This window comes from Haemaphysalis longicornis, unplaced genomic scaffold, assembly GCF_048455015.1.
Source record: "Haemaphysalis longicornis isolate Haplotype H1 unplaced genomic scaffold, Haemaphysalis longicornis Haplotype H1 scaffold_5, whole genome shotgun sequence".
In the NCBI taxonomy this organism is placed as follows: Eukaryota; Metazoa; Arthropoda; class Arachnida; order Ixodida; family Ixodidae; genus Haemaphysalis; species Haemaphysalis longicornis.
The window spans coordinates 82835545-82857354 of NW_027526385.1; the positions used below are offsets into that span (position 1 = coordinate 82835545).

Genomic DNA, 21810 nt, shown 5'->3' on the forward strand with positions numbered 1-21810 from the left:
AGCCCAGTTCAACATGGCATTGCTCCTGATCGTTTCCCCTTGCCCCTCTCTGTCGGCAGTGCTGTCCCTGCAGGAGCTGTGCTGCCGCTCCATCGTGAGCTGCACAAGCACCTCGCACCGCATCGAGCAGCTGCCCCTGCCGCCCCCGCTCAAGTCGTGCCTCAAGTCTTACTTCATGAGCTCCTCGGCTTGCTTGGACGGCTCGTCAAGGCCCGGGGGAGGCAGCCTGGCACCCCCGCACCCCGTCGGGGCCCGGGGCGCCGAGCTCCGGCTGGCACGCAAGCACCACCGGCGGCACTCGGCCGTGGCGGTCCTCCACTGCCGCAAGAGCTGCTGCATCTCGTAGCACCACCCAGGTAACTTGTAATACTATTGCATTTAAATTATTTCTCTTAAAGCAATTTTAAAAAACTAAAATTTAATTGAAATAATGTTAATTACCTTTGGTTGCACTGAGGCAAGCTTTTGCTATGCCTTGTGTGGGTTGCCAACTGACTTGAATCCGAGCAAACGACAGTATTTTTTTACCAGGGCCATAACGTCAAAATACATTCTACGCTCGTTACAGCAGATCCGGCAACAACGGACTTCCAGTTACAACAGACCATTTCTTCTGCTTTGTCTGGTCCCCATGCATTTAAAATGGAGTCCACTCCACTCATAACGAACCCGGCTAGAGCAGACTATCAGCTACAGCAGACTAAATTTTAGGCGAAAATTGTTTCGACTGAATGTTTATAGCGAACTTCAGCGGTGCCGGCACCCGATAAGGTTTTTCTTTGGTTGTTTGGTTTGGCAGGAATACTGTTATATCTGGCAACATTGTTGGCAGCCAGGTCATTCGTGCAGCCAAGCCAAGCCAAGCCAGTGCCAGTGGCCTTTTTTTTTTTTTCAACCAGCGGCATAAGTTACAGGGTAGCTGATTTCACTGTGGAATAAATTAAGCGTAATTAACGCTGTCAAGCGTGAAGAAGAACAGGCCGACATTGCCAGAAGTACAGGCCTGTCTAAGCAGACAGTCCACTCGACTGTCAGAAACAAGGCGGCTGCCGATAAACGCGACTGTGGCCAGATTGTACAACAGCGCTATCGAATACGCGAAGTGATGCACCCAGAGTCGTGTCTGCCCTCGTCGCGGTTTTTTATGTAATAAAGAACTCAGGTTCAGTAAGGTTCGGTCTTTATTATTCCCACGCATGCGTAGTTGCCGTTCCGTTCGGCGAAAAAGGGAAGAAATGCCTCAAGTAGGGGGGGTTGGTTCCCATTCATTGTGCGCAATCTGCCAGTGGCCGTGGGCAGTCCAACTGGTCTAACTTTCGATTTCACAGCTGTCCTTCATCAGATTATTCCGTGTCAGCTGTTTCAATGACCAGACTAAAATCGTTCAAAATGTGGCAGCTGCTTAGGGGGAACGTCAGGCAGCGATCCGATTTGTCTGACGAACTGTTTCGTGTAAACCTGACTCGTCATGAGGGGATTAAGAAGAGCCTAGCTAGTTCTTATGGCCACGACTGATTTTTATGGCTGGTTAATAATTGCTCCGAGTCATATTCTTGCTTTATTTGCTCAGCTTATCATGCGTCTTCACACACTTGACCGGATGCGCTAGGCCTTTTCCAAGTGCCGGTGCAAAGCTTTGGAAACGGTGTTCAGGTGATTCTTTTCCTCGCGGGAACACTGTGCAAGAGGTGCTGCAGGCATGTAGAAAGAACAAAGTGTGTGTACTATGCATATGCAATACTGGTCAAAGTACCCCCTTTAGCACTCGTACACCCCCCTCCCCCCTGCGGGTCGGATACTGCATACTTCGGCTGCAGCGGACGTTTTTTCCCGGATTAAGAGGGTCTGTTGTAACGGGTGTAGACTTTACTGTCAAACTTCTAAGATACGAATACTCGCAAAACCATGAGAATATTTGTATCAACCTAAATTCGTATGAACCAACACAAACAAAAAACTTAGCACCAAATTTTTTTTTTATTTCTTTTCATACTTTCGCATGAAAATAGTGCTGTTTTGTTGCTTTTTCTTCACCCCCACATTGCTGAGCAGTCCTTTCTGGAGTGAGTAAAGTAAAACTTGGCACTTGTCTCCTCACTCACGGTGTGCCGCAACACCTCAAGGGCATGCAGGGTTTCACTCGTCAACAGTGCTGATCCACTTCTGCCGCATTTCTCGCCGTCACTGTCCAACTGCTGCTCTGGCTCCTTCGTCTTATCGATGATGTTGGCTTTGCCATAAAGCTTTGTGCTGCACTACTTTTTCTGCTCAATACAGTCTAATCCCGCTACAACGAACTCCGCTTCAACGGAATGTCTGCTTCAACGAAATATTTTCAATTCCCCATCAGCTAGCCATAGAAGTCAATACAACTAAGTCCTCGCCACAACGAACCATTTGTCTGGCTTGCTTTCGCTTCAACGAAATCTGCGCTCATTGGGGCTGGGTTTGAACATTTGTTTTACAATAAAATGAGCTTAACGCCGGCTATCTGTAACTTTCTATACGTTCAGGACGCTTAGTTTCATTGAAAACGTGCACCGCGCACACACCACCACCCAAAACAAAACAAACTCATAGGCGGACGCCATTGTTTGCTGGTGGTAACGATGTGGCTGGCCATCTTTACATGAGGCACAGGCCCGGTTTGCCAAGCTGAAGCTACAGCTAATCCGTATCCAGTTGAAATCGCACAAATGTGCTGTTGTGAGCAGCTGTCCTTGCCGTTTTCAGTTCTACCATTCTTCATAGCCAAGAGCAAAAATCATGTTTGTCTGTTTGGACTTGAAGCCAAGTCATCCCATCTTAGTCGCGAGCTTGCGGTCACATTAAATGCAAGCACGCGTGTCTTGCCTGCCAAGGTCAGTGGCTGCCGTCCCGTCAGAGGATACGATAACGGCACTGCTCCTGCCACAAGCGAGAGGGGGGCTTCTGACAGCCTAGCAGCTATCTGAAAGTAATCAAATTAATCCGGAGCCCTCCACTACGGCGCGCCTCATCGCCTGTGCTGCGTCGGCGCGTTAAACCCTACAATCAATCAATCATTATCTGAAAGTAATCGGCTCGGTGTACACGCCTTGTTGTACAGCAATACGTTTTGCGCCTGGATTTCTTCACCCCCCCCCCATTTCTGTAACAGACTTTTTGCGTGCAGGTAAAAAACCGATAGCCATTGGTATGTTTGTTATCCGAATAAACATGACATTATTGCGGGTCACTCCTATTTCTAAACATTGTATTATGCTGCCAATGATGTGGAAATATATGGGGCTAGTTTTCTGGCCTTTTTGTGGTGTTTTGGGGCAGATTTCGCCTGGAACGAATTTTTGCTTCGACGAAATTTTTTGCACGTCCCGTCAATTTCGCTGTAGCGGCAGGGTTCGCGCAGGTCCTTGATAACCTTGAAAACCCTTAAATTTGGAAGTGTCAATTTCAAGGCCTGGAAAGTCCTGGAATTTTTAAATGGTCCTTGAAGACCCTTGATTTTTCTGGAGAGAACCAATGGCCCTGTCTTTTTACAAGAATTTAAAGTGTTTGTTGTGGATTTCAGGTGTTAACAAATGTAAAGAAACATTGTAACGATCAAGTTTCCGTGTATTGCGTGAAATTACAAGTTCGGTGGATTTTCATTATTACGAGACAACATTGATAGCAGGCACTTCTCAATCCAATCAATGTCATAATACAATCCGCTGAAAGCCGGCTTCTGTTCTCTAGCTTGCATCTTCCATCTAGTCTGTGGACGCTTGCTCATTGCATGTGTTCTGTGCCTTATACGCTCCACCTGCGTTTGCTCTTACGTGCAAATGGTGGACGTGTGCTTAGTTCGTCCTGCCTTGCTGCAACACTTGCTGATTTAATTTCAGCTGATACTCTTGCCGACAAAGCAGGCAACATTAACGAAGTTTTGAAATCAAACAGCCTGAGAAAAGCACGAAGAAAAAAGAAAAACCTCTAAATACCAACCATGAAATAAAAAATAAAGCTGGGGGAGCATTCACAAACCCGTTAGCACCTATCTAAATACGCACTAGTGTGTTTAGGTATCGTGCAATAAAAAAACGTTTGCATTTTGTTGAAAAGTTATAAAAATAATCCCAGATAAAACATTAGACGGGGACCTTGAAAATGTGTTTTCTGGTCTTTGAAAGTCCTTGAAAACCCTTGAATTTTTGCTTTTGAAGACTGTACGAACCCTGAGCGGGATTCATCTGTATGTCTCTTTACGTTGACTTCTTAAAGTGAAATTTTTTCAATGGAAACATCAGTAGGTTGGGCTTGTATGTGATAAATAATGCTGGTCATTCTCTCTCTCTCTATCCCTGTTTAGGTCCTCTACACCAAGAACTCCTTCGGCGACAAATGTCTGACAAACGTCGGCTACCATCAGCACATTTTTGGAGTGATGTCGTGTGAACTCTTGTGAAACCCTTGTGGAACTCTTGTCAGAGATGTGAACTCTCGCGACGAGTGCATCAGACGCGACAAGTGTTGAGCACACGTGGTGTTTGCACAAGGAGAATGGGTTCTCCAAGCCGAATGTGGCTGCGAGAGAATGGTGTCTCCTTCACTTCTGGTTGTAAAGTCTCAATGTGCCTGCTTTTGCAAAGAAGCGCTGTAAGTATAGTGTACATAGTGCGTGGCACCGACGTGGTGACACCGGCAGTGACGTGTGTCGTGTACTTCTGTGTTCAGTGTTCAGCCCTGTCTTTGTGAGTGTAGAGTGGTGTTAGAAAAACTGCAGCTTGACGCTGCCGTATTCATAGTTCGGGATAACAGTCTTTGTGGGGCGGGCTGGCGATGTGACAACATTGGTCATGGTACAACTGCAAACTTGGACAATGTTTATTTTCGACTTTATTTAATGTTTTTTCTAACCACAGTCAGGACAGACGAGCTTATTTTATTTTTGTCAACAAGAAAAAGTAAACGGAGACTTCTATGTTACTTGTACATATGTTTTGTTAATATATCATAGACTTGCCATTATTTTTGAAGACGTTACACTGCACACAGCAGAGGTTATTTAGAGACAATTTTTTTTCTTTCTGGACGTAGCTTGTGACAAGATTTGTCTTTTGACAGGTGACCGGGCATGATGCGTGCTTTTCAGAGAGTGTTAGAAGAGTAAGGGTGTTGTATTTATTTGGACATTTTCTTTAGTACATGTGACAAACTTGTGGTGTACAGGTGTTTTTCAAGAAGAAAGGTTGCTGGTGTTCAATTAGGTGCTCCTGCTGGCACTTTTGATTTCCTTCAAGTACTAAAATATCCCAAAATAAAATTTCCTCAAAAAATTGGGGGGAAATGAAATTTATTTTGGGTAAATTGGGTTGTGCGGCAACACTTATTCACGCCTTCATTGCAGGCCAGAGAAGATGAACGATGGACACATTTTCCTGGGACTAGTCATCTCGTGCTGTTCCCAATATGATACTTTTTTTTAAGGTTGTGTATCCTGACAGGCGGTAATGTGCGAATGGTACCGAGAATTGTCGCACGTACAGTGTTGCCTTGATTAGTGTCGCTTTTATTTAACACTTCATGCTAGAGCAGTGTGAAAAGTTAACAGGAGGTACGTTTGGCACTTACTTAAACCCTCGTTCATGCGGAGGGACATTGTAAAAACAGATGCTAGTAAGCTTGTCTTTTGAGTGACTTGACGTATCTATTCTAACAAAATGAGCAAACGTAACTCGTAATTGCAGTGCTCTGAACAGCAATACTGCTTTAGCGCCAGATGACGTGCGGATGCACGTAGTTCTGTTATTTTTCACAACGCAGCCTTGCTGTCGGTGGATAAAGTCTGCCATATGTACGACGTCTAGAATGTAGTCAGGGGTTCAGCCATACGGCCATGTGGATAAGTGTTGTAACCTGTGCACTTGTGTGTGTCTGTGTGTCCTGTATTGTTAGATTGATTAGACAGTGGATGTGTAGTGTGTGTGTGTGTCTGTTGTTCCCGAACTCAGCAGCTTGTAAATAATGTCATAGGTACGACTCCTGTGTTGCATGTTTCTCTTTGTGCGGGCAAGTTCACCGAACTGGATGCTGCTGAAGTGAAGACAGTAGCCTGGAAAATGTGAAACGGGAATAAAAGAAAGAAGTCTTTTCAGGAAGAACCTGTGGCTCTGTTAGTGGAATGGTGTGGCCCAAGTCACTTCCTGGCTGTTTCAGAATTACCAAAACTTCATAATGAAGCTGTGTATCTGGAGGCTACAAAAAGTGTCATCTTTACCAAAAGTATCCATGTTACAGTGCTGGTTAGATTAATTTCCACAAAAGGGATACATGGGTAATTAAATGCCAAACGCAAAAATGAGTGGTATTTTTTGAGATTACAGGGCTTCCTTTCTGAAAATGAGTGAAAAAGAGTCTTTGGGATCGATGCATACTGGCCCCAAACCACCCAAAAAAACATTTTACAGGCTTAACCAAGGCAAAAATTCAGCCTTGTCATGTGTCAGTAGTGCTCACGCCCTTTAGGGCTGTCTTTTGGCATTGGCGTCAATTAGATTAAAGTACAGGTGATTTAACATTTTTTCCAACTCGTAGGGAAACAGTGATTTTGCGACTGTGCCAGACGAAAATGAGTATCGCCATCACCGTTGTCGACTTTGGATTGGCCCAGGAACAAATCGCTGCTGCCAGCTTTGTTAACATGGGGCTGGCCTAGATATTAAAATGCCCCTTGGATCTCTCCCTTTCATCTTGAACTTTGTGGCCACGGCACAGACAACCATGATGTTCACTGAGGGCGAGATTCTTGGCCGTTTCTCTCAGGCATGCACCAGACAAAATCTACAGCTCCCCGCACGAAGTCGCATCCGAACCATGGTGTGGGGAAGACAGTGACAGCTGTCACGTCTGGTTCAGAAAGCTCTTCCAATGAATTGAAGCACACTCGTGCTATGTGCCAGCATCGCTAGAGGGGGTCATGTACGCCATAGCAGAAAACTCCGGCAGCACACGATGAAGCAGCGTGCACATGCTGGTAGCCTGCCCACCATGCTTGCGTTTACAAAACAAGGGGACAACCGAGTGGTCATATCGCCCACTGTATTCAACGTGGCAATAGCAAAACTCTGAGGTGAACTTGTGGGAATTAATAATGTCTTCTATGCCAGTGACATTATTATACAGGGTGTTTCACCTAACTTTAGCCAGAGTTTAAAAATATGTCGACGCACTCTCAAGACGACACAACCTAGGACGACGTGCGATTTTTTGTATTTTGCCTCATGAGATTAGTCAATTTTAATTACCCAACTTTTGAACTAACAAAGCTACGCAAAAAATCCCAATTAGAAAGTTGCAGAGCGGTATTCAAAACGTCAGAATAAACTGTTTGTCTTTCTATTCATTAAGTATTAGTGTTTTTCAGCTTATTGAAGATGCCCACGAAATACAAAAAAATACCACGTGATGTGCCAGCTTGCGCGTCTTGATTGCAGTGCTCCCAAACATTCCGAGCACCAACTGGCATAAGTGCGCTGCGCTTAAAACGCGCCAGGGCAGCAGCGTAGGTGTTGGCTGTGCCATTTGCGCCAGCGATGTGCTTCTCTCGCGACAGATCGCCAACAGCGGTAAGCAGACGCAGCGGTTATCGCTTGCCCTGCCGGAATCAACAGGTCAGTCATGTGCCCTGGCAGTTCGTGCGCGCAATGTTTGGGAGCACTGCAATCGACGCGCGAGCCGGCACCTAGCGTGGTAATTTTTTGTATTTCGCATGTATCTTCAATACGCTGAAAAACGCTAATACATAATGGATAGAAAGACAGAAAGTGTTTATTCTGAGGATTTAAATACCACTGCAACTTTCTAATTGGGATTTCTTGCCTAGCTTCGTTGGTTCGAAAGTTGGCTAATTAAAATTGACTAATTATCTAATTAAGTAACATACAAAAAATATTGTGAGGAACTACATAGAAAAGTTCGCTAAGTGCATTTGGTTGCGTCGTCTTAGAGTGCATAGAAATATTTTTAGGCTCTGGCTAAAGTTAGGTGAAACACCCTGTATATGGTCCACTGCAGGCTTGAATGTCAACATACAGGAGGCCCTATAACACACAGCTAATGGTCTCCAGTGTGTTCCTGACAAGTTTGAAGTCATTATTGTGAAGAAGACGACCATGTAGTCTACCACAAATCCTCATCCTTAAAAATCTATTCATCCTTGGCTTGTTTGTGTGGATGCAGCACAGAGGCGCATCTTGTACACTCCACCGTCTTGTAAATACTGCAAACTAAGTCTTCTGAACGATGAAGTAAACCAACAGGCACCACAGACTGGACGAAAAGGTCACAGCTCACCAAACTCAAGCACTTGTCACCAGCCAGTTGGCCTGCCCAGTACCTTATCCCCGCGGGCCTCGGGAACCTGATCAACACAGAGTACTCGTCTATTGGGCTTATAAGCAGACCGTTGCAGTCCTGCTGAACACTTCAGCACAAGAGTTCTTGGCTCTTGGTATCCACTACACTGAAAAAGCATGTTACAGCATACCTTTTGAGACAGTAAGAATGACTCAGACTGACCTCAGGCAGGTAGATCCTCAATCATCTTGGCTGCTAACTTCACTCAAATCTTCACTCAAAACCCTCACACCATCTATACTACCGCTGCAAAATACATGTTGCCCCACACCCAAAGGCATACACCCTAATTTCCACCGCAGCAGACGTGCCAACGCTGCACTTGTGCTGTACAGATCAGATTTCGACAAGCCAGACATGCCTGATACCTCGATCCCACGCGCATGTATCTTCTTCTCCCGTGAAATAATTGTTGCTTCAACCTTCAAAGAACTGATTTGGAAAGTACTTCTAAATATAGAGATAAGAAAACGAGGACTTACGATGCATGATACAATTATGGTACCAACGTTTAGGATCAAATATACCAACGTTTTGACGCAGCAACGCTCCACGTGCACCGCGGTTATTGCCGTGCATCGCGGATATGCTTGACAAGTATTTATAAACCCCGAATCAGTCCAATCCTTCAGCTCTTTGTGTTCACCCATGAGTTTGTAGCACACTGGCGGTATCTAAAAACGGAAGCGCATATATGGAGTCGTGTGCGTCACTACTGGATTCACCTGTTTTTGTTTTCATTCAGCGTTTTTGCAGGCGATATTCTGCTCCCGGAGAGTTGCAAGCCCGCCACTGCCGGTGCCATCCGAACCATTAATTAAAATGTGAATATGCCATCGCCACCATTAAACCGACCTAAAAGGTACCAACAACTCGTATTTACAAAACTGTAGCGTACAATTGAGCTAAGGGTACATTCTACGCCCGGAAATATGATCTCGGTTCATGGGGAAAAATTGACATTGCTGGAGCTTGGTCTCCTGACATTCGCTTTAAAAGCTGCGGTTGTGCCTCTATCGGCTAAGGAGGCCTAGCAATTGAGTTGGTTTCGAAGTTGTTTCTAAGGATGGGAGTGATCCAAGCGAACCAGTGGATGGCGTTGCGTGTGCGCAGAAAAATCCGCGCTTTTCAATATCTGGAAAAGGAATGTGTCTTCGCAGGCCTACTCCCATCAATGTAGGCGACCTACATACCTACAGAATGATTTTGGCTTGGCGCCATTTGGAAGACAATATGGCTGAATATGATTGAGGGAGGTTGTTACTGCGTTTTGCAGTGCTTAAAAAACACCACAGCGAACGATTTACCGGAACTACCAGCCACGGTGTCTAACTGCGACGTTTCTCGCAACTTACCTTTGAGCGAGTGTTCTCTCACAGCGAACATACGCGTGGGAACGCCAAATGGTGGCGATCGGTATTTATCGCGATAAAAAAAGATTTGGGACCACGCAGATATACTGTAAATTTAGCAGTCAAGAAGACAATTTTACGAGATATTTGGTACCATCATTTGACACCATTGCAGTTGTAGTTATGCGTGACATGTGATTAGTGTCATCACGGTTGTTCTTCCACTGCGCAGTGGTGCCGTGGTGGCGAAAATGTCTCCTCGTAGTCAGGGCTGTTGGTGCAGTAATAAAAAGTAAATGCTGTGATAGCGATGTAAGAAATTCATAGTTTCGTCTAATCCCCCTAGAAGACGAGTGCCAACAACACACGTTGTTGACACTGTTCAATGGTCGTGCGATTTCGACAGTATCAACCATTGGCCAACCTCCAGTCTGCCTAACTGTCCACTTCAAGATAGGAAGAGCTAGAATGAATGAGTGGAGCCCTTGGATTTACCGTTTCGCGCTCGCCGTGGCTAGTTTATTGGTAGCACTAATATTCTTGACAAGTATATCTCAAAACCTAATGCTGGATCGGATCGTCTTTCAGGGGATCGACGCTTAATCCTGGACTGAATATGGATGATAATGGTTGGATTTTAGTGGCGCAAGGCGAACAGGGGCAAACAGCGAGAAAACTAACAGAGATAAAAAGAAAAAAAATCTACAATAGGTGAGCTATAACAAAAGTGAAATCATTTAAAGACAACGAGGACCGCTGGTGTATACAGCCAGTTTGGATTATGCACGATATGATTCGAGCTGTAGAAATTTACTGAAAGGTACTGGAGAAACTTTTAGAAGGAATAATGCGGTTATCGTGTAAAATTAATTGCGGGTTTATTTGTATGTGTGGTCTGTAGAGTTCTTGGAAGTGTTTGTGTCATGTGCAGTCTAATGTCTTACATTCGATTCGAACGTGGATTTTGGATAGGTGTTTTCCGCATCTGCTGCACAGGCGTCTTGAAGAGCTAGTGTGCAGGTGTGTGTGTATATGTGTGTCGCTTGTGCGTGGCCTGTCCGTATCCTAGCTACGGCAACTTTGATGAATCTTCTGAGCGAATCCGTCGTTCATCGCGTGGTTGTATTATGTGTAACTTGTTTTCTGTCTCTTTACGTCAGTCTGTTTGTCATGTTTCACGAAGGTGTTGTCGAATGTGTGATTGTTCAACGTCTGATTATTGAAGATCCGGTGTGAATTCCGCATTGGACCCGAGGGAAGAAACTTCCCGCGTATCTCCTTGCTTTCCTGCGAATGACGATTCCCTTCTGCCTCCCCTCCCACGTCACACGCCCTCCTCTCTCTCTATCCTAGGCTCACACGTTTCTTCGCCCTGTAGCTTCTCCCACGGTGAATGCTATGCAGGTTTTCCCAATTCACGTTACCATTTTTTTTGGCGTTCGCGCTCCTTGCGCGCCACAACTTGGGATTACTTGTTTCTCTTGTGCTCAGAGCAGGCGGAGTCGTACGCCGGTATTCTGAACTACTCCTCTACTCCAGCCTCCAGTCGAGAAGGCCCTTGAAAGCGATTGTCGCATGCAAACGCATGGCGGTATCCTCCATGCAGCCGAGTCGAGGAAACACATGGAGTGAGGGAAGACTCAGAATACGGCCAGTTATCTTTTGTCCTAGTGTCAACTTTTACGTAGCTCCCTTAGCAACATTTTCAGCGCATTGTTGCTTTATTTGCAATCGTAAACACCAACGCAACGTGTATTTTAAAAAAATAGGAACGCTTGTACTCTCGGCCACGCATTTATGGTTTGGATCAAGAATGCTTAAGGCTTGAGGATTAAACCTGCTGAGTATAACCTGCAGCTGCATTCTCATATACTATTATTATTATTATTATTTTTATTATTTATTTAGTACCCACAGCGCCTTGCGGCATTACAGTGTGTGTGTGTGTGTGTGTGTGGGGGGGGTGTACAAAAAGGCAGTCACAAGAAGTACTTATCAGCAAGCAAGAAAACAAGTTATAAGAGAACGCATATATACATTTCAAATAGCTGAAGACATGCCACGAAAAAATACTGACTTTTGAAGAGAGGCTTTATTTCAGCACCCGTGCTTCAGAGTTGGCAAAGGCATAGCCTTATTCTAAGCTGGTTTAGTCGGCGCAAATGTTTTGAGATGGGCAATGCACACGCGAGCGGCGCGCATCGGTCGACATACGCACACGGTAATGGAGACAACGTGTAAAAATTCCCCTGCGATAAAATATCTATTGCCACCACTGAGAAAAAGTCTTTTTAATCTCAGCTGATTCTGAGTGGAATCCCGAACGTGCCGCTGATGTCGGTGGCCTCCAGAAGAGCGGGCCTCTTCCATGCGTCAGCCTAGGTAGGCAGCTGCATTTCCAAGAAAATCTCGATGACAGAGCGGGCGCATCGGTTCTCGAGGGTCCCACTTGGTGTGCGGGAAAGAGTCTGTGTGGAGGTGGAAGCGGCGTTGGCAGAAGCGAGTTTGTGAGTGACACCTCAGTTCGCAGGCAGGCACTGCAGTTCGCAGGCAGGCACTCCCTCGTCCTTCGTTTTTTTGCGCTGTTTTGCTTCAGTTCATAATGAACCAACTGGCCCCACTTCAGACGTTAACTGCAGTTAAATATTGTATAGCTTCAGTAATGCGCTGCATATATCCGTTGTAGTGCCCTACTCTTATTTTGGTAGGCTGCATGTTCCGTTTCCCGTGCTCCTTATTTCCTGGTCTTCAATATAGAACCGAGGAATAAATTGAGTGGTGCTGAATAAGGGTCATTTAAATTTAAAAAGGTCTGGTTCGTGAAGTTTTATTTTTGTTTTCCCGTTCATTGTTTATTCGACAGTCTCCCGCATTTAACCCTTATCACTGTAGCTATCCATCAAGCGTAGCAACCCCTGCTGCTAGCAGGGATGGTGGCACTGCCAAAACGAGATGTTCGGTGTGAGTTCATATAGCGAAAACGCAGCGTCCAAAAAACGGGGACAAGAGGAGCGACAAACATCGACAAACAGTCACGCTGTGTTTGTCTCTCTCCTTTTGTTTTTGTTTTTCGTGGTTTGATTTTTGCGATATGAAAGCGTACCAACTCGCCCAACCTGACAGTTCGGTGTGAGATTAGGGGAACAATTTTGCGTACGCTCTGGCATAATTGGAGCTACAGGCCCATGGAGACAGCCACGCTCAAAAAGAAAAGAATATGAAGCAGAGGCACGTTCGATGCAATATAAGATGCCTGTGGGAGCAGGAAATGCACAAGACGAGCGCCGGGCAAGACAGGATGCTTCGGAGAAAGGTTTCAGGTTACTACGTTGGCGTGACGACGTGACTGCTGCTGCAGGCAACGTTACCTGCGCGTCCGGCTTCATAACCTTGGCTACAGCAACGTCTGCGGTCAGAGTGAACATTCGCGCATTTAGTTGAGAAAAATGCCCGGTGCTTGCTGCCCGCCTCTGCTCGCTCTGCTGGCTGGAAGCAATGCAGTTAGAATCAGTGTTTCCACCTCTCCGCCATTTGACAGTCATGCGCCATCGACGGATCTTGTACAACGAAGGGTAAGATGCCGTGAGTATCCGTCCCTTATGTCGTGTGGTTGTAGTGCTACTTTGAACATTTTTGCTTGTAAATATGGTGGAGGGTAGTCTTTCTTGGAAAGCCTAGACCCTAAATTTTTGGTCTGTCTGTCTGTCTGTCTGTCTGTCTGTCTGTCTGTCTGTCTGTCTGTCTGTCTGTCTGTCTGTCTGTCTGTCTGTCTGTCTGTCCATTCCTGCCTCGATTTCTTTAAAGAGACATCTATATATTCTATATATTAAAATCTTTCTTTAAAAAGACATCTATATATTCAAACAATTTCTAAACTACTTGATATTGAAGAATACTTCATAGTGTGAACGTTGTTCACCAAGAAGAAAACATTACGAATATTTGAGATAAATGCTTAACTGAAACCAGCAGCATTCTTTTGCGTAAACATAGATGTGAGCGTAACTTTGGCGGTAGCAAACAAAGTGGTAAAGCAATATTTTCACCACAGAATTCCCAGAGGGCTAGCGTTCGATCCGGGATATCATCGCTCCAGCCCCAAGACAAGCAGTAATACGCGGTCCGCTCCAGCAGTGCGAAAGCGGGAAAATTCAATTCAGCAAATCTCTATTGCGTTCAACCAAACTATTCATGGCGCAGCACAGGCGGGTCTTCAAGTAACTACTCCACTCGTTGACGGCCCTGCTCCCTCGATCTCCCCCAGGCAACAGCTGAACCACGTTCACCAGGCTAGGCTAAACAGCCGTGCCGCTTCCACACCTGTAGGTTTCCTGCATAATGCCCCATTACTAACTCGTCCTTCCGAAGTTTTTATTAACAAAGTTCTTGCAAACGCTGCAGTGACCCCCCCGATCACTCGCAGATGGCATCACCCGACGGGCCATCCTCCGCCCTACTGCACATATGGCGAAACAGCTACACTAGCAAACCTGACCCACCTTATTTGGCACTGCTCTGCTTACCAGTTCTTCCTTCCCATCCTGCTGAATGCCTTACCCAATACCAGCGAGATACCTCCCACGACTCTCAGCGATCCGGATTTCCTCGCTGCCTGGGCGTTTTTCTGTAGATAGTAGCCTCGCAAAGGTAGTTTAGCAGGTGTCTACCTCCCCTATCTGTACATATAGGAACTGATTATTCACCTCCAACATCTTCAAGTGAACATCACCTCGTGACCACCTCTCCCTTCCTCTTTTCCCCTATCTCCCCTACCGGCCCATGGGCCTTCCTTGTGTTAATAAAAGACCGTTTATGATGGTAGGACTGAGATGGGAAGGGAAGAGCGCAAGAGGTGGGCGGGGGAGAGAGAAGAGGCAGTTAGGTTGCAGGTGCTGCAGGCGACTATCGCATTTTTACGACATTTGCAGCGAAGCGAGCAGATACGCAGGCAATTATCACGTTTTTCGCTGCCGGCAATTTTCGGGATCTCCAATCAGTGACGATGACGCTGGGCATCGGATTTTCACAGAATGGGAGCTTAAGTGTTCCGCATTAAAGAGACCCTGCAACACTTTTTTCAACTTTTTTTTTCAACGGGGAAACTCGCTCAAAAGATGTTTCTGTCGTTCCCGGTCTCGACGTTCTTCGACGGCCCGAATTACGTCACTAAGGTCATGTAGCGAATGTTGGCCGGTTTTTCTTCAGTTGCAGCAATTAACGCTTTTCGATAGCAAATTTAAAAATGAAGCCACAAAAACAAAGCAGAAATGGAAGGCGTATCTGGTGCGAGGAGCCAATCACGCAGTGCCGCTCCGCGCTGGCGATAAGTATAGCTTTTGCAGTTTTTCCAGACACGAAAAAAAGAGTGAAAGCGTTTATCGAAAATGTTCCAGGGTCCCTTTAATATCACCCGAACGACGCGTAGCTGCTCCGTCTTGCAATGGGAAAGGTGGTGATTTTTTTGCATTCATGGAATGCGATACACTTCCGATTCACAATGAGACGGGCTGCCGTGTTAATTGGCGGTGTAATAAATACAGTTATAGCAGTAGTGTTTTTAAATAGTTTGATATTAACTGCGCAGCTTTCTTTCACGTCGCTCTGTTACACTTTTTATTGTCTAAGGAAACTTTCGTATATGTCATAAATTGTTCATTATGTTAGTGTGGTTATGTACTATTAGGACAATGCGGTGTTAATACAGTGCAATTTTTTCGGTATCGATGAGTCGACACTACATTTTACTTGTTTTGTGCGCTCGTGTGTGAATCCTTTGTCTACGTAAAATCTCTGAGAAAATATTAGGAGAACCTGTAAGAGGACCAGATAATTTTAATGAATTTTCCTCCTCTAGCTTCGCACCCTCTTCGACGCTGTGGATAACGTAATAAAAAAACGTGAAGTACTTTCCCCCGTAGTGTGAGATGTGTAAAAAAAAAAACCACAAGTTTTATGTAAACGCCACAGGGATAGATGTTCGTTAGCTTGCCATCATTGCCAATATATGCAAAGAATGTGCCTTTCTAGATCAATCTTTTTTTACGTCCTTTCCCGTGTGCCTTGACCAGATACTCGTCGTAATCTGCGTGCGGGGGTGTAATTATATCTACATGCGTTATGATTGTCAAACAAATCCATTTAAGATTTCGCGGTCATCCAGTCCCTTCACCGGCCGTGTCTTTACTGCTCTATACCACGTAGTAACAGCGCGAATTAGGGTTCAGACATGCGTTTTCCAAAAACAATCCTACTAACGGAGTTTCCCGGTAATTGGCTCCTTAATCGGTCCCGTCAAGTTTATTCAATAGCAGTTCGTTAAATTTGTCTTTTAGGCGCCAATGAAACGTCTTGAATGGTAGACGCACTGCACCTATACCGTTTACGGATTAGCTTATAGTCCCTGACGATACCGTTTAACTGCACCCAATATTTTACAAGCTTCGCTTATATATTAGGCTACACATCCATGAAGAATCGCTTGTTGTAGGTGAGGACTCGTACAACTTTCGAGAAACGACGCAAGTGCCCGCGAGCTGTGGACGTTTTGTGGATCAATTGTTTTGTGGATCAATCAAATGTTTTGTGGATCAATTGAGGGCAGTTTCGAATGTGTTTCAAGCTCAGATTACATCAAAGAAAAGATTACTTCCCTGATGGCCCGGAATTGAATCATGAGGGGCAAGGACGCGCGAACTGCATTTGGCGAAATCAGCATTAGTTTGTTCAGCAGCAAGACGACGGACGACCTTGGAACGGTCTGGAGCCTGATGAGTGTCGAATTTGAAAGAGCGCCATATCTGATGTGATGTACAGCCTGAGCCCCTGTGGTACTTCGCCCTTAAAATAACTTGGTGCATTCTCTCGTTCTTATCAAATGAAACCTGCAGCCACAGTTGGGAGTACTGCTTCGTTATGGAAAAAGAAGGCGTACAAAACTGGCAGTGCGCCCTTCGATTAACGGAGCGCATGGAACGCAGGTCATGAAGTACATCAGATGCGTGGTGCGAGCCAACCTGGAGTTTTGGGTCGAACTTAAGAAGGAACGTATGGCGTAAGTATACGCACTACATCCAACATAACGCAGTCATGAAGTCTTATCAGGTAAATCAGTCTCTTCTTGTGACGGTGGGTTGGATCAGCTAACAAGGGACGGTTTGTCTCTGTAAATACCGGGTATTTGCTTCAGAGAAGGAACAGGATAATGCGAAAACCTTAGATCTTTATGTTTCGAGTACGCACTTCGTGATGCAGAGAAAATCGTGAGCCACATACAAGGATTGTGGGAGCAGGGCATTTCCCTCTGGGAAAGGGAAAGAGGAGTGCCGTAATAGGGTAGGCCATTGCTTTACGTGCAATGTCAGCCGCCTTGAGATGTGTAGGTGCCGACTCGAGTGAGCAGGAGGCTCCTGGTGATGGCGAGCAAGTAGAACGAGCTTTTGAGTTTATTGAGCAGAGGTCGGGTCAAGTGGGGTTAGTCGCGGCCGCAAAGTTTAATAGAAACATCGACCGCAGATAAACAGAGGCTCACCCTTTACTTTCTTTAAAATGTCGGGCATCCCCGTAATTTTTGTTTTTCGTATGTGTAATTCTTATCGCACGCAATAGACATAACAAGGTTTGATGTACCAGGCAACCATAAAAACTCGTTATTTAAGAGTTATCAATGAGTGCCAAATCGGGCCTAGCAGCGGCGAGTGCTTCAAAAAATTCAGGGTTTCGTCAAGCGCACCAAGACATATGACCAAGCAGGCAGCCGCTATTCTTTGCCTAGCTTTTGGATGAAGCTACCTAGGACAAACACACTGATAGGCTTAGCCAGAAACACTCTTATAAACACTTTTATAAATAGTAGTTTAAGTTGTATATGAGCAGCACACAACAATCTCTGCACTGACAGTAAATTTACAAAATATTAAAAAAGGTCTATTAAATATTTTTTGGAGCACCCTTGTAAATCTCAAAACAATTTATAAAATTAACGATTCTGAAATAAAAATTAAATTAGCAGCAAGATTGCGCGAGGGTAAGCTCTACGTGCTTTCTTTTCAAATTTTAACAATTCTATATTGACGAAACGCTTTATTTCTACGGACGCACACGTACAAGCAAATTTACAATCAACTGGTGACAGAAAACTTTAGTTTAATTGGAACGAGCAACTTCTGCGAATGCCATACAATCTAATGCAACAGTAGAGAATTTAGCGAAAGAAGAAGCCTACGTTCTGTTTTTGAAAACCTTAAGTTATTGTATCCAAGGACACACACAAAAGAAAACCACCGAGCGATAAACGTCTCACTTTCAAACTAAAATTTGGGAGGGCAATTGATACGATAGGTGCACTTGCATGATAAAGTGAACTTTATGCTCTGCACAAACTATATTAGAAAAAAGGAATTAAATAATTAACAATAGCAAGAAATGGTCGGTGCAATGTAAGTTATAACTCTTTTGTTAAATTGTATACTACAATTAATTATAAAAGAAGTGTGTATGAGGCACTCACGCTCAACACGAACAAAACCCAAAAGAAACAGAAGTATACCGTAAAAATAAATCACACTGAATAAATACCAAATGTATTCAAACAGTATCAAGATAGGCTTTCAATTTGCTGTGAAATGTATCTACAATTCACCGAATAGCGGAAAATAATTAAAGGTCTACAAATTTTTGAACGAAAAATTATCAATCACAAAAAATACACCATCAACAGGAGATAAAATAATCAGGAAACTGTCTCGTGCCATTACGTTTTTCTAAAGATGTTGTATTTATAATAGACAAAATTACAGCAAGGAGTAAATGTTTCAGTATTTCCAGATCGATCGCTAGAGAAGCAAACAATTAGAGATGCTTTTGTGGGTATGAACACCGAAGGAAATTCACTAACGCAAATAAATTCAAACTACCTGAACATAGTAACATTTTGGAGTCGAAGCAGCACTATCCAGGACCAAAAGAAAGAAGAGTGCAGTTATTGCTTGCCAGCATTTATGGCAATTGAAAAGCCACTAACACGAACCAAATCGTTTAAAAAAATGATAAATACTCCAAATAAAAAATCAACCATTAAATCATTATTGTCTTACTTTATGTAAATCGGTGAAGCTGAAACATGCAATTAGAAATTAGAGGCGAATTGGCTGAAATTAGCAACATTCGCAGGGCACTAAAAAGACTTAGAAATAATTGTTATTAAGAAAAACTAGTGCAGGGAATAATAGCAAGGAAAAAAAAAGTACTTATGCACTTCAACAAAAAATAGAAATTAGACTCTAGGCTATTTCTAACGAATCATTTCACAGCAAAAGTAGTTTCAATACACACGTCCTGTTTCTATTTCATTATGGTTGCAGTGCTTAGCTTCAGTAAATACCGTTAATTCATTCATTCATTCATTCATTCATTCATCTTCATTCGTACGTGGCCACAAACAGCGCGTGGCCTTAGATGGTAGCTTTTGATCAGTATTCACCATATTTTGAACTTCGATAAGAATACAGGAATCAATTACCACGGCGTGGTTTGGCGAGAATGTGCTGTGGTTCTTCAAACGAAACTGCTACGTTGCATACCGAATCATTTACCAGGAGGGCTCAACGTTAAGCAGTAAGTGCCCACCACCAGAGGCCTGCAAGCATTAGACAAGGGTTCGAAAGAAGATAATTAAAGAGTTGTGGGTCGGGCATCTACCTTTCCTCAAATGTAGAATGCATCTTCTGGAGTTCAGTCTTATAGCATCAACGTTTTGCTGCTATTTCAATCAAAACTCTATGCAACCCGCTAGCACAAGCATCCTGAGATTTGCACGTGGTCATTTGGTGATACATAAACTTCCTGTGGTACTTTGTCTTTTGAAACACTGGCTAAACAAAAAAAGGCATAATATACGTTCTTTTTGTACACTTTTTTAATTCATGGACGTATTATATTTCAGACCCAAACGACAAGAACTGCGGTAAGTGGTCGCTTCCGTGCTAACTTGGTTGCGGATAAAGTATTTTTTGCTCCCATTTCTAGTGTTTCTTCAAGTCTACCACAAGTCAGACTCCAGGATGTTCGGTTACTGCACTCCTGAGAACCGCAGGTTTGGCAAGCTGGCTGGTACAATATTCTGCGGCAGCCCAAGCAAGGCACTACTACGTGGCAGCACACTACGCGACCTGTACTACTTGTACGACCTGTACAACTTGTGTGGGGAAACTCACCCACAGGGCAGGGACACGATTGCTGTCTGGGATATAGGCTTCCTGCAAGAATGGTACACCACTTGCTTTTCTGCTAGGAGTAAAACTCACTGCCATGCCTTTGGGTCACGAAAAAAACTTCGGTGGATAGTACACCCTAATTTCACAGGCATGCGGAATAAAGTAAGCACACAATGGTTGAAATTTATGCTTAAACTTTTGTGACGTCATCGTACGGGTGAATTGCAAGCCTTTTGACTTCTGGTGGCGCTGTTGGCCCCTGGCGACGATTTTCAGAATCAATAGAAAATGATATTTTAGGTTGTACAGATCTTTCAGTATAAAATCACTTCCATTAAAACCGCGTGAATTCGTGGCATCAACCTCGACTTACGAAAGCCGTTATCGCTTAGCGGACACGCAAGCAGGCAGCAAGCAAACAAGCAAAAAACAAAGAAAGAAGCACAAAAAAGAAACAAACACTACAAGTTGTACTAAACAGTCTTAGGCCAATCGAAGAAAAAAGTTCAGTACTCTGAGGGTTATTGGAACCGTTGACGGTTATTCCTTGCGGCAATTCACACTGATGATGATGATGATGATGAATAAATCCATTCGCGAAGAGTTTGGGCGTTGTTTTTGGAAATGGTATTATGTTGCTGCAGCAATGTGCCACGGTGCTAATTGGGGCTGACGTTTGGCATTTATTGTCGTTACTTTGTGGTGTCTGTAAAAACAGGGTCTCAACCACCGTATATGCTACCAACTTGAGTGAAGAGTGGTCAAAAGAAGTAAGGCGAACGATTCGTTATCAGTTTGGATATAGCTTTAAGTATCTGATTAGGTGGCGTGTCCAGGGAAGCCGTGATGGAGCAATAGGATGTAGCCAGCGGGAGATGCCAAGGTTACGTCGAAAATGAAAGGGCAATGGAGGTACTGTGTTCTAGGTAGTGGTGACTTCGAAGGCACTTGACGGAGGAACCAATTGCCTCTCGCCATCCGCTGCTTACCCAAGAATCCGCCACTGCTTTTGAGTGTTCGCGTCAGTTCTAAGGCTGCAAAATATCTTGTTGGACTAAATGTGGGTTGTCTTTTAAACATATTGCTGGCCAGGCAAACGAACCTCAGTGTATGCCACGAGACCTGTTGCGAAGGATTGCTTTTATGAAGAAATGAAGCGTGTGATTCTTATTACGAATACCAGAGGACTAAGATATCATCGAAACTATAAAAAGAATAAGGAGATGTTTTACTTTGTGAAAAAGGATAACCAGCGAACCCTTGCAGCAAGTGACAAAGAGGTAACGCAGAATTTAGGTGAACGGTGTGGGCAAAGTTTATTTCTCTCGAGTGTTGGCGTCAGGCATCCGATAGAATGAGTTTTGCGTTTAGACATAATACGTACAAGCAACCGAAGCCGTAAATTGTGCCGTAGTAAATGCCAATAAACGAATTTTGTGAAGGAGAGCTTAGATTTCACGCTAGAGCGCGCAGTGAACAAGACCGCACTTCAACGGCAATTGTCGCTACAGTCGCCGCTGCAGGCGTGAATGCGCGAAAAACCTCTGTACAGCTAGCCGTCCTTTGTATCATTTTATGATGGCTCGCGCCCTACGTCCTTCTCCTCATCTCCTGTCCGCGTCCGTCCCTTCGTGCTAAACTAGAGCTAGACCTGCGTGGTCTTTTCTTTGTTGTCCCTCCTATACCGCGCTACTTGACCATGTTTCCCAATTTCGCGATAAACGCTTTCACCGTGGAAGAGTACTAAGAGCGGGATTCGTCTTAGCTCAGCTTGAACTCCCCCTATCCCTCTCCTCGTCTCCACAACGCTCCCCTTAGAACGAATGAGGGACCTACGCTTCCAGGGCGGGAGTCCTCGGCCCCGCAAATGG

General features: G+C 44.5%; 1 protein-coding gene and 1 long non-coding RNA gene across 7 annotated transcripts in view; both read left to right on the top strand.

The window, feature by feature from the left end:
* Positions 1–6122, top strand: part of LOC144138535 (ras-related protein Rab-40B-like) — a 48633-nt gene extending 42511 nt beyond the window's left edge. For all 5 annotated transcript variants that reach the window (XM_077670867.1, XM_077670872.1, XM_077670868.1 and 2 more), the window contains 2 exons: positions 60–356; positions 4331–6122. In XM_077670867.1, the coding sequence (XP_077526993.1) occupies positions 60–346 (287 nt within the window). In that variant the 3' untranslated portion in view covers positions 347–356; positions 4331–6122. The remainder of the gene's footprint in view (positions 1–59; positions 357–4330) is intronic.
* A 6625-nt stretch (positions 6123–12747) lies between these two features.
* LOC144139305 (uncharacterized) lies at positions 12748–19855 on the top strand. Of its 2 annotated transcripts, none has more exons than XR_013316138.1 (3): positions 12748–13310; positions 16706–16779; positions 19752–19855. It is a non-coding gene; the product is annotated as an uncharacterized LOC144139305 (long non-coding RNA). The 2 variants fall into 2 exon arrangements; XR_013316136.1 differs by having other exon boundaries at positions 19669–19797.
* The last annotated feature ends 1955 nt before the right edge of the window (positions 19856–21810 follow it).